A 13,706-nucleotide genomic window follows, 5' to 3' on the forward strand; every position below is an offset into this window, starting at 1 on the left:
GCTGCAGATTTTAAATTATGTTCATTGCTCAAATCTGCAAGGAAAAAAATCATCACAAGCAGAATTCAGAAAATTCATTCACTTTGTTGGTACTGTAAAACATTGCATTTTTTTTTTCACGTGTCAAAAATGCCAGGTGTGAACATTCTGTTAGTGTCGCAGTATTTTAGGCAGTTCTGTGGTTGCAATATCATATTCAGGAAGCTCAGGATGAACAATACCAAGTGTCCGCTCATTTGGCCTTTTTTTTTTTTCCTTGCCCTGGCGTTGACTGTTCGATCTCGCTGATATTTTACAGTTCACAGAGTTTTACTGCGCTGCTCACGTGAACTTAGTTTCCTAAAATCATTGAAGTCACCGAGAAGGCGAAACCTTTTGATGATGTGGACGGAGCCTCAGTTTTTCCTTGGCCGCAGGGCAGATTCTGCAATATCAATAAAGATTACTAGTGGAAAATCGAGAGCATGACTTCTGGATCTACAGCTGCTTCCATTTTGTCATCCCCAGTGAAGCGTGCAGCCCTGAGCTCATGGGTGAACAAGAGGGGCCAAGTGTCAGTAAATTTACCAACAGTCAGTAAAAAGAAGAAAGTCAAAGCCATATGAGAAAACAGCATAGATGCAACTAATCAATGGCTAAAAATTCATGACATAATGTTGGAAAGTAACGTATGGTGGCAAAAGATCTCTGAGCAAGTGACACTTTGAAGTGGACAACCCCTTTAATTGACGAGAAATAAGGATGCAGATGGTTGCTGCTGTATGTGTGTTGTCTAATTTACATGTACAGGTGCATCTCACTAAATTAGAATATCAAAAAGTTAATTTATTTCAGTTCTTCATTAGAAAAAGTGAAACTCATATACTATATAGAGTCATTACAAACAGTGATCTATTTCAAGTGTTTATTTCTGTTAATGTTGATGATTATGGCTAGCAGCCAATGAAAACACAAAAGTTATCTTAGTAAATTAAAAAAAATTAACAAAAAACACCTGCAAAGGCTTCCTAAACGTTTAAAAAGGTCCTTTAGTCTGTTTCAGTAGGCTCCACAATCATAGGGAAGACTGTTGACTTGACAGATGTCCAGAAGGCAGTCATTGACTCCACAAGGTCCCAGAGTCTGGAGGAAGAGTGGAGAGGCCACAATCCAAGCTGCTTGAGGTCTAGTGTGAAGTTTCCACAATCAGTGATGGTTTGGGGGGCCATGTCATCTGCTGGTGGAGGTCCACTGTGTTTTATCAAGACCAAAGTCAGCGGGGCCGTCTACCAGGACATTTTAGAGCACTTCATGCTTCCCTCTGCCGACAAGCTTTTTGGAGATGGAAATGTCATTCTCCAGCAGGACTTGGCACCTGTCCACACTGTCAAAAGTACCAATACCTGGTTTAAAAACAACAGTATCACTGTGCTTGATTGGCCAGCAAACTCGCCTGACCTTAACCCCATAGAGAATCCATTATAGAGAATCTATGGGGTATTGTCAAGAGGAAGATGAGAGACACCAGACCCAACAATGCAGACGGCTGCTATCAAAGCAACCTGGGCTTCCATAACACCTCAGCAGTGCCACAGGCTGATCGCCTCCATGCCACATTGCCGCATTGCTGCAGTAATTGATGCAAAAGGAGCCCGACCAAGTATTGAGGGCATTTACTGAACATACATTTCAGTAGGCCAACATTTCGGATTTTAAAACCATTTTTCAAGCTGTTGTTAAAAAGTATTCTAATTTACTGAGATAATGACTTTTGTGTTTTCATTGGCTGTAAGCCATAATCATCAACATTAACAGAAATAAACACTTGAAATAGATCACTCTGTCTGTAATGACTCTATATAATATAGGAGTTTCACTTTTTGGATTGAAGAACTGAAATAAATTAACTTTTTGATGATATTCTAATTTAGTGAGATGCACCTGTATATTCCTAACTGGACCAGCGATCAATTAGGATAAATATAGAAAGACTGGAGTAGGAAGCACAAGGCCTACCGCAGAATTGCTGCATCTTGGTTGTCAATGAGGCAGAAATTGAAATCTACGATTTGCGCTATAATTTGTGGCATTTTCAAAATCATAGTAAATCTGTCAAACTGATGGAAGCACCACCCCACTTATACCAGAGGGAAGCAAAAAAATAAAATAAGTTTAATTGTGTTACAAAGTTTATTAAATTTCTAGTAAACTGATTTAAAGCCTTTAATACATGTTTCCCTAGTATTCACATCCTACACTAAAGGTAGCAGGACAGTAACACTGACATGTGAGGTACAGGATAACGACACTGACACTTGGGGTACAGGATAATGACATTGACACATGCGGTACAGGTTGATGTCACACTAATATTAGGGGTTCAGAATGACGACACTGATACTTAGGATGGAGGATAAGGACACTGACATTTGAGGTACAGGATGACACTGACACTTGGGGTTCAGGATAATGACACTGATTCTTGGGGTACAGGATGATGTCACACTAATACTAGGAGTACAGGATGATTAAACTGATACTTGGGGTGCAGGATAATAACACTGACACATGATGTACAGGATGATGACACTGATACTTGGGGTACAGGATATGACTGATACTTGAGGAACAGGATGATAACACTGACACTGGGGGTGCAGGACAATGACATTCGGTGTACAGGATATTCAGGTGTCTTCTACTACAGTATCTGTACTTGGAAAATTATCACTGTTATCTGTGGTGTTACATAGGACTGCAGGTGACTTCTACTACATTATCTGTTCTCCGAGAGTTCTCTTTTATTTGTGGCGTTACATATGACAGCAGGGAACATCTACTGTATTCAGTTCTCACTGTGTTATCTGTGATGTTACATAGGACTGCCGGTCACTATCTACTACATTATCTATGTTCAGAGTTATCACTGTTATATGTGGTGTTACATAGGACTGCAGGTGACACTTACTGTATTATCTGAAGGCACTGTTACTATATAGAGGCACAGTGGGACACCATTACTATATGGAGACAAAGATGGGAAAGTGTTACTATATTTAGGGAAAATGGGGCACTTACTATTTGGAGGGACAGAGGGGGACACTGTTAGGTTATGTGCACACAAAGTTTTTTGAGGACTCTTTTGGAGCAGAAACTGAGCGGAAATTCTCAGAGTTTTCTTCAATATCTCAAAATTCCTCAAAAAACTTAGAGTTTCTGCTCCAAAAAACTCAGCAAAAAGACTCAGTGTCCACATATGCTTATTATATTGAGGGACAGAGGAGGACAGTGTTACTATATGGAGGCACAGAGGGGCGCACTATTACACACTGAGACTCTTATAACTTTACTAACACCCCATCTTTATGAGCAATCACCCGCTTCGCTTTTGTGCCACACCATTACGTAGGATTTGGCAGGATCTCGCTTCTAGTTGCCGTTCTGTGTATTAACTCCCTCCCTGCTGCTAGGATTCCAATAAAGCTTTGTGGGTTTTTATCGGGAGGGTGCGGGGAGTACGAAGGGGCGCCCCTTCTGGAAATCTTTGCCCCAGACTGAAATTCCAGAAGTCATTGTTATCCAGCTCCCTCTCTCGCAGAGTTAGGAAACGATCCAGGGATTGATCAGCAGCTATTTTTGGCAGCCTGATTTCAGAGATGTTCTTCTTCATCAATCATCACCCCGGGAAAGATATTTCTGGGGAATTTAAAGGGTCCAGGAATCTGTCCAGACCTTCCAGTGCCTGAGATATCTCCAGAGGACTCGTTTGTGGAGCTGGTGAGTGTTATGAGTGTGATCCTTGTGTCTTATATATTTTAGGTCTGAGTGCTTACACTTCTTTCTGGACCATTCACCCATACACATCATCCTGCATTATTACGTTTCTCTCCTATTCCCTTCTTAAATGTATTATTTTTCAATTCAATTTATTTTGTTTAGAGCTAAAATAATGATTATAATAATTAAAATCCTCCGACCGTTTTGGGTATACAGCTCCTATGCACAACCATGTGTCTCTATAGTTTTAGTATGATCTGTCAAACATACCACATTCCATATGCTCACTATTTGGTAATATACTGAGTTACTGAAGACTGCAAGATTAGCACGTTACCATGGAAACACACAGGTCTGCATAGAAGCTGAAGACACAAAACGGTAGAACATTTTTTTTTAACAAGATTTACAGTGCTTAATTTCTTCAACTTTTTTTTTTACTACATTGGCGTAATAAAATATTATCGCAAAAGTGTCCACGCCTTTACATATTTTTTAATCAGATAAAATATGCTGAAATGCAGATTGTTGCATTGTTATGTAATTAAAATAATGATTGTATATAGATGTCATCTAGGTGTAATTAGATACAATGGGGCACATTCTTAATGGCGTTCACAAAGGATTTGGCCACTATTTGCATCAAATGTTGCACTGATAAAAAGTTTAGTACAGACAAGACACCTCTTGGCTACCATACAGCTCCCAATATGCAGTAATTGTGCTGCTCAATTGTACATTTGTTTGTTTTTACACCATTGACGCATCTTTTTTTTTTAAATCTGTCATTCATGCCACAGAGTAAGAGCCTGTGCACACGTCGCAGATGTGTTGCGTTTATATTGTGTTTTACTGCGCGGATTTGTCACAAAATGATTTGTCCGGATGCCAGCAAAGTAAATGAGAATCCTGAAGTCTCATGCACACCTTGCTTATATTTCCCATGCAGATTTAAATCTACAGGATGTCGAATTTTTGCTGCAAATTTCTCCCATACTAATGAGTGAGGTAAAATCTGCAACAAAAACGCATGTAAAAAAGCAAGGCAAAAACGCATGTATTTTACGTTGCATTTTTTCTGCCAAGAGATGCAGAAATGGGGCAGAAATTTCTGCACCAAATACTGAATCTCTGCACACACCTAAAGAATAACTTTGCGCTCATCTCTGACAGATTCGGGCCACTTGATTAATCCCCCTGACTGCCCGATAATAAAGTTTTTCCTAGCATAAAACCAGCATATAAAACTCACTACAAGATGATGATGAAAATGTTTTATAGAAATAAAGATGAAGTGCTGTATACATGGAAAGTTGTGTTTTAGTTTATGACTTTTTAAGATATTTGTTTGCTGTCAGTGAATGGCAACAATCTGGTTTAGTCTGTGTTCACAACTTGAATTAAAGGCTCCATCACAAGTTCCAGCAAATAAAAGTGCAGCAGGCTGTATTATTTTTTTCCACCCAAATGGAAACCTAATAAACTTCATTATGGTTAATGGTGTCCATCTGGCGCCATTTCTGGATTAAGAAGCTTCAGGCAACAGTTCCATTTTTACATTAAAATAATGGATTGGAAAAATGCTAGTTTGAGTGTTGGTTTAGCTGGCACAAACCTAGCCCTGCTATCAGATAAAGCGTTGATACAATTGCATCCACTCTATGCAATGACACCAGACTGATACATTGTAGCAAACTATCAGAGACTTGTGCAGCAGCAGCTGCAGTATTTGCTCATAGAGCATTGTCGACACCGGTTAGGGTATGTGCCCACGTTCCGGAGCCGCTGCAGTTTTGTTTTTTTCCCCCACATATGGACTTTCCCCACAGAGGTTAGTCTATGGGGAAAGTCCACATACAAACCCGCAAGAGTAATGGACATGCTGCGGGTCTGAAAGACTAGCCGCATGTCAGTTTCCGCAGGTGATCCTCAGGTGCACAGGGACGCATAGTGGACATAGGATGTCTAGAAATCTCATCCACTATTCACTATGCTGTAACATCTGGACGCTGCATAAACACGCAGTGGCTCCTGATCGTGGGCACATACCCTTACAATTGTATCCCCTTCTTAGCCGAGAGTGGGACCAGCAGGTTTATTACCTGGCAGTGTTAATAGTGTTCCCATTCATTGGCTGCAAGCAAATATCTTGAAAATGGTGAGGAATTGAAACAGAAAAACTATAAGAAAGTTGTAGAACTTTGCATTTTATTAATATAAGATTGGAAAACAGTATATAAATGAAAACCCCTTTAAGTATACACATTATTATTATTTTTCTACTTTATTATACTTTTTTTTCCATTTTCAGTAATAGTTCATTAGCTTTGTGTGTTATCATTTTCCGCTCTAAATAATAACAACTTTAGATATCTGCAACTTTTCAAAAATTAATCCAAACACCAATTGGTAAAATAGTCATATGATTTGTGCTATTATTAATATAATAAAGTTTTATCACATCATTTATATGTATTGTTACACTAAGCGCTCCGAATGTCACTTTTTCTTGTAACATGGAGAAAAAAAAAAAATGTTTCTCCATCTTCTCCTTTCCAAAAGTCTGTGAAAATTGGAGAGCACTCAGATGTATTCTGAGTGTCTCCGCAGTTTTCCGCGAACTGCTTGGTCCGAAAAAAACTCGGGCTCGAATGGTTCCATAGACTATCACAGGTGCGAGTACTATCAGTGAAAACCACTGATAACAATCATACATAAAAAATCGTAATGAGCCCTTAGAGTAATAAAAAGGTTCATCAGCGATATCCAGCCTGCTTGTCGATTGTTTCTAAGATCTAGATATGTATCATATAATCTTACTCTTTCTTTATTAAATATAACAAAGACGTTGTATACTCCTTCCAGACGTGTATTTTTGGACAATGCCAAATCTGGGTGGAGGTGCCAAGTGTGGAGCTTGTGGGAAGACTGTTTACCATGCGGAGGAGATCCAGTGCAATGGACGCAGCTTCCACAAACCATGTTTCATATGCAGTGAGTAAATAATAACAAGAGAAAAAACTTTTGTTAGCAAGAAATTAATGAGCCCAGGGAATGCTTCAGTTTATTATTTTTAAACTCTTGTAAATTTTGTTAACGTCTCATAGTCTACAGCGGGTGGCTCCAGGTCTAGAGGGGTATCTAACTTTTTTATCATAAAAAACAGCAAATGTTTCAAAATCAAACAAACAAAAATGAGTACTACTCATCTCTTCTTCCAATCCAGCACAGATGCTCCAGAGGTCCGCTCAGTCTTTGTTTATAGGCAGCTGCCAAGTGACTGCTGCAGACAATCAATGGCTTCATTAGTCATGAGCCCTACTACTACTAGCATCATTGCTCTCAACACTGAGCAGTGTTCAGTATATAGTACATGAACACAGATTTTTTTCCAGTGGTGAAGTTCTGTCTGAGCCTGAAAAGAGAGAAGACAGCTTCTGCATGCCCAGATGGAACGTTACCGCTGCAATCAATCAGTGGCGGTCATGAAATGGCTCCTGGACAAGGAAGCGAGGAGACCAATGGGGTACACATGCCGCATTATGGGTTTAGGAGACGACTATGATATTTTTTTTTAGCACCACCACAGGCTAATAAAGTGTACTAGTGCACAACCCCTTTAATTTTGCTCAAGCAGGTTTGGCCAAAAATTGTCTGTTTTGTATGGCCATCTTAACACTGATCCACCTCCATGCTTTACACTGCAGCTTTGAACAGTGAACTATAATATGATCTTGTGCTTTTAGCTTCCTCAATCTATTGTGTATCTCAGCTACTCGATATTTTTATGTGGGCTGCGGGTGCAATGTAACAAGTCTCAGATGTTCTGACAATATCACTACAAATTACATTTATACGCTTTTGTCGAAGCAAATTCTTCCAGACTTTTCCAAGAATAACTGAGGATTATTTATCAAAGTTCCGTACCCCCTGCCCCAGGGGTCTCCAAATCTGAGCGAGCTCTGATATCTTGTGAGTCACAAAGTATGCTGGTTGTGAGGACAGAAATAACGGCTGACTCTGGACATTATCTCCGGAGCGCTTTGTTCTGGATTGTGAGATTATCAACTGAGACTCGACTGGGAGACGGAGCTTACTGTCATTTTTATATTGGGCCTCATGTAACGTTCACTGCAAGGACAACAGAAGGTCACAGTGGCCGCCGAAAAAGCCCATAATAGCTGGTGCAAAGTGCCATGTCTTCAATGCTAGTGACCAATGGGTGCTTTGACACCCGAGGTTAAGTGGTAAAATGTATCCTTGGTCATAATCAATGATCACCCCCAAAATACTAATGTGAATAATATTTTTTTTCTACCCGATACTTATGTCCAGTACTGTATTAAACTCCAGAGCTGCATTTACATGCTTCAGAGCTGAAATCTCCATGCATTCCATGCTTGTTCAGTGTCTATACAGAGCTTGCTATATTGATTTTAATTTTGGAAAGTGTTCTCCTAATTGTATGTGAAAAATCGAGAGCCCCTGCAATTATAGAAGCTCGGCTAAGCTGAAAGGGGTGTATGAGAACAAGCTTGTTCACTATATTCTATAGTAAGAAGCAGAATAGTGAGTGCAGCTCTGGAGTATAACATATAATGCAGGATAAGTAATATAATGTACTGTGTGTACACAGTGACTGCACAAGCAGAATAGTGAGTGCAGCTCTGGAGTACAATACAGGATGTAACTCAGGATCAGTACAGGATAAGTAATGTAATGTATGTACACAGTGACTGCACCAGCAGGATAGTGAGTGCAGCTCTGGAGTATAATACAGGGGGTAACTCAGGATCAGTACAGGATCAGTAATGTAATGTATGTACACAGTGACTGCACCAGCAGAATAGTGAGTGCAGCTCTGGAGTATATTACAGGATGTAACTCAGGATCAGTACAGGATCAGTAATGTATGTACACAGTGACTACACCAGCAGAATAGTGAATGCAGCTCTGGAGTATAATACAGAATGTAACTCAGGATCACTACAGGATACGTAATGTATAGAGATGAGCGAACCCGAACAGTAAAGTTCAGAGATCGTACTGGCCGGTGACAAACTCTGAACACGGACTTCTCCTGGAAGTCTGTTTTACAATCTGAGAGAGAGAGGAGGAGAGAGATATTGTTCGGGTCTTCATTGATTTCTATGGGGTTCGGGTACTCGAACCAAACTTTGGATTAAAATTCGGTCGAACCAGAGCTTCCACGGGTCCCGCTCATCCCTAGTAATGCAATTACACAGTGACTCCACCAGCAGAGTAGTGAGTGCAGCTCTGGAGTATAACTCAGGATTAGTACAGGATCAGTAATGTATGTACACAGTGACTGCACCAGCAGAATAGTGAGTGCAGCTCTGGAGTATAATACAGGATGTAACTCAGGATCAGTACAGGATCAGTAATGTAATGTATGTACAGTGACTCCACCAGCAGAATAGTGAGTGCAGCTCTGGAGTATAATACAGGATGTAACTCAGGATCAGTAATGTAATGTATGTACACAGTGACTGCACCAGCAGGATAGTGAGTGCAGCTCTGGAGTATAATACAGGATGTAACTCAGGATCAGTACAGGATCAGTAATGTAATGTATGTACAGTGACTCCACCAGCAGAATAGTGAGTGCAGCTCTGGAGTATAATACAGGATGTAACTCAGGATCAGTAATGTAATGTATGTACACAGTGACTGCACCAGCAGGATAGTGAGTGCAGCTCTGGAGTATAATACAGGATGTAACTCAGAATAAGTTAAGTAATATATGTACATTGTGACTGCACCAGCTTTCTATATATTGCAGCCAATAAGTGGCCACAGTTTTCACATGCCTTACTACTGATATAACAACTCAGTGATGGGAGCCATAGACCACTGGGCTTGTGTGCTGGATTATTGTAGGACTGGAGAAGGGAGTACTGTGTTTTGTTTTAAACATATAGTGCCATTTTATTTTTTAAGGAATGAGCCCCCTCTAATTCCTTTCCAGATTCATCAAGGTAAAATATACATTAGATCGATGTTGAAGTAATAGGGACCAAATAAACAAGCTGTTTAAACCCCATGATTGGGGACAATTGGATTTTTTTTTATATATTGGCTGAAGATCCTTTTGCTTCCAGCAGTTTTGCCAGATAGATTGTGGATGACAACTGCCCAAATCTTTACCTTCGCACTGCGTACAATCGGCATGTTATGTGTTGCAGTGGTTTGCAGGAAGGCTCTGGACAGCACCACAGTCGCTGCACATGAATCTGAAATCTACTGCAAGTCTTGTTATGGGAGAAAGTATGGCCCCAAGGGATACGGCTACGGACAAGGTGCCGGCTGTCTGAGTACTGACACGGGAGAGAGATTTGGGATTGAAGTTGCTCAGTAAGTAAAATGTTCCTAATACATTGCATATTATGCATCATGATTATATTTCTTGTTATTTTCAAGATCTCGGCTTGATGTGAGTGAATGGTAACATTTTAGTTTAAATTTATGAGACTGAACGTTACTCCTAAAGATAAGTGAATCGATTTGCATGGACCCTGGTCCAGTATTCCGAGAGGTAGGAGGAGGTTCACAGAGCGCCCGTCTGGCAGCCATGGCCATTGGACCAGGATTCGCTCATCTTATCCTAAAATTTCTCACAACTGAGGATTAGGAGCTAATAATGGATTAACTTGTTAGAGGACATCCCTGCAGCTAATTCCAGGTGTATTTACAGGACTCATCCATCCCACGGCTCGCCCACTACCACGCACTCTTCCAAGTTCGCCCAGAAGTTTGGAGCCACGGAAAAATGTCCCAGATGTGGAAAATCAGTCTATGCTGCCGAGAGAGTAATGGGTGGTGGAATGGTAAGTGTCAAGGGGTTTATAGGGGGAATCAAAAGTCAGGACCACCTTGATCGTTGTATATCAGTGCAGTAATCCCAACGTTAAAAATCTAGGGGAATTCTTGAAATGTTTTCACTCCTGGAGAACCCCCGTCTACTTATTTCTGCCAAAATGTTTTTTGTAGTGGTTGAAATATGCCATAAATATCTAGGAGGATAATACCATTTAAGAACCAAAATGGCTACATCTGGATCTATTATTTCTCTGCAGCCCTGGCATAAAACCTGTTTCCGCTGTGCACTGTGTGGGAAGAGTCTGGACTCCACCACCGTCACAGAGAAGGATGGAGAAATCTACTGTAAAGGTGAGAGGATTACTAGATCTGTAATGAGGGACAGGGAGGAGGTTAGGTCCATGTGGTGCACCACGAGGAGAAAAATAAATAAATCTGAAATCATGATGTTTTCACACTGGATAGGTCGCCCTCAAGAGCAGCAGCAAGGAACCTGTGGCTCTTGGGGTGTGAAAACTACAACTCCTAGCATGCTCTGACAGGCATTTCACAACTGGTAGAACTACAAGTTGCAGTCTACGTTCCCGATGCACCTCTGAGTATAAAAAGCTCAGAAATAGAATTACAGATGATCACAATATTAACTTTCTTTTCTCTCCCCAGTTTGTTATGCCAAAAACTTTGGTCCAAAAGGAATAGGATTTGGAGGGCTCACACAGGTGGATCAGAAAGAAGGTTGAAAGGCGTAATATTAGAAAACATTTATATTACTTGAAGTCATTAGATTCTGCAAATAATCTCTGGGATTTCATAGTATGGACTGGATCGGTTCTGGAATGTTAAACAATAAAGAAAGTTTTGAAACTTATAAAAAGTTTTTTTCTTTCAAAGAGGAGGCGACAGGTTATTCTATTTTTTTTTATATTAAATGTGCAATATACTAATATGAAATAGAAATTACACTGTCCAAATCTTTCCTAGACAATCTATGCCCAAATACTGGTTTCCCAATATTGGTTACGGACTTTAACATTAATATATTTCATAGTTGAAATTTGGGTGCTGTTTTACCTTTTTTTATAGGGTGACCTCAGGGGCACCTAAAAAATTATTTGGCATGTACAAGTGACAGTAGCTCATTGTAGAGTCACTGTACATAAAGCCACAAGGACTAGCATCTGCTTGCCCACCCTATAATTTCCTGAGGATAAGACCTCTATCCCTCTCGGAGCCCCAGTTTGTATTTTTCATGCTGTGATTAGCAGGCGAAATATAAAAAAAAACATTTTGATGAAGCAACGGAAAATTCATTGCAACTAGTTCTGCCATAATAGACAGCGGTTGGTAACTTTTAGGGGTCTTTTTGTGACTAGTTTCCAAACATTAGTGCCACGCATGTCTGTATACAGTAGGGACATGAAACAAGAAATAGCAAAAAAAAAATATGAATATTAAATGAAAACAAAGTAAAATTCTAGGAAATTATTTAATCAACACTCCACATGTAATATACATAGTGCATAGCATGAAATAACAGAAGACTTCAACTGTCCTGACGTTGCCACCGCCAATAATAGGAGTCTGGATTAGCAAATATTTTGGGTTGTTGGCAAATTGTAGGAAAACACATCACCAGCTGCATCATAATCCAATGAGTGTAAGGATTGTCATGATGCCGGATTAATGTGTGGAGTTACATTCGCAGTACCCCCAATCTGATAGTCACATTACAGCAGTGTACCCAAAAGGCCATTTACACTGCCTTATCGCTTGTTTCACGATAACCCTGCAGCGTAAACAGGCTGCCGATCACCTGACGATTGAGCAAAACATTAATTCGTCGGGTGAAATGATCTTCTGGTTTCTACAAAAGAACATTGTTCTCGGCAGCACATTGTCTTGTTTAAACAGGGCACGTGCTGCCGAGAACAATGGCAACCTATGTGCAGTGAACGATCTATTACTTATCATTCAGTGCACATCTGGAGAGAGTGTGAACAGGATATTAAAAGTCTGCCAATCAGCAAACAAATAACCGATTGGTGGTCGTTTAGTGCTGCCGTTCGTCGGGTGTTAACACACAGATCTAATAGGAGGTGCAGCATTATCTGAAAATACTGGTCAAGTCCTGAGTCTCCATACTTGACCAATTTTAAGCTCTCTGCTTGTCAATAAATGGAAACATTTCCATTTACATTCTTATAATACCATTTTGACCCAGCTGTGCTAAGCGAGCTTTAACATTTAACTTAAAGTGGTATTCCCATCTGCAAGACCCTATCCCAATATGTAGTAGGTGTAATAATATTAGCAAATGCCTCCAATTAGAAATGTAGTGTAGTCCTTCTGATTCACGATGTCACTTACCCCATGTGCAGGGCATTGCAGTAGCTTATATATCCATGGTTACGACCACTAACAACCACTATATGCGTGGTTGTAACCATGGATATCTAAGTTACTGCAATGCCCTGCCCATGGGGTAAGCCACATAGTGAATCAGAAGGACTACACTACATTTCTAATTGGAGATATTGCTAATATCATACCTACTATATATTGGGATAGGATCTTGGAGATGGGAATACCCCTTTAATGCAAGCAGAGACATTAAAAAAAAAGGTAGAAACTAAAGCAAAAATTTTGAAGAATTCATTATATAAATACCAGTAAATCTTGTAAAAGAATTACAAAGTTTCAATGTACCAAAGACAGAAGAATTGCAGAGGTCGTCTGCTAAACCAATTCTACAATATATTGGTCCTTTTTTTATGAGAGCAGAAAGTGTGCACCAAAAGGAAGACATTTTATTTTTAAATTGCAAAAAAAAATAAAAAATCACGTATGCTCTTTCTTAATGGGAAGAAAGGGTTGGTGAAGAAGATCTTTTTATCTATGGTCTCGTGTAAGCAATTCAATAGTTGCCAGCTGCCAGTGAAAAACCAACTACTCACCTGGTAATTCCCCCGCCACTTCAGCGTTGTGACTCCTGCGGTCCCCGACTGTCTCCGTTTACTTTGTCGTACATCCATATGTGCAATGCAACTGCTCATTGGCCTCAGCTTTTAAGTACATTGTAAGATCGCAGCAGCAAAATAAACAGAAACCTG

The 13,706-nt window shown here is 40.0% G+C and overlaps 1 protein-coding gene across 1 annotated transcript; it reads left to right on the forward strand.

Annotated features, from left to right (window-relative positions):
• Window positions 1-3,497: 3,497 nt before the first annotated feature.
• Window positions 3,498-11,436, forward strand: CSRP3 (cysteine and glycine rich protein 3). The gene is made up of 6 exons (XM_073658246.1): window positions 3,498-3,756; window positions 6,622-6,750; window positions 9,963-10,131; window positions 10,472-10,604; window positions 10,854-10,947; window positions 11,260-11,436. Exons 2-6 carry the CDS (start codon window positions 6,639-6,641, stop codon window positions 11,334-11,336), a joined length of 585 nt encoding a protein of 194 aa, XP_073514347.1. The 5' UTR covers window positions 3,498-3,756; window positions 6,622-6,638; the 3' UTR covers window positions 11,337-11,436.
• The last annotated feature ends 2,270 nt before the right edge of the window (window positions 11,437-13,706 follow it).

Source organism: Phyllobates terribilis, unplaced genomic scaffold (assembly GCF_046119375.1).
Source record: "Phyllobates terribilis strain yellow unplaced genomic scaffold, ASM4611937v1 Scaffold_13__5_contigs__length_258822181, whole genome shotgun sequence".
NCBI classification, from domain to species: domain Eukaryota; kingdom Metazoa; phylum Chordata; class Amphibia; order Anura; family Dendrobatidae; genus Phyllobates; species Phyllobates terribilis.

Bases quoted from the DNA above. Each gene is read 5' to 3' on its own strand.
- CSRP3 (XM_073658246.1), top strand. From the start codon at position 6,639: ATGCCAAATCTGGGTGGAGGTGCCAAGTGTGGAGCTTGTGGGAAGACT. The intron at 10,132-10,471 runs GTAAGTAAAATG...GTGTATTTACAG, and splicing joins TTTGGGATTGAAGTTGCTCA to GACTCATCCATCCCACGGCT. The intron at 10,948-11,259 runs GTGAGAGGATTA...TTCTCTCCCCAG, and splicing joins TGGAGAAATCTACTGTAAAG to TTTGTTATGCCAAAAACTTT.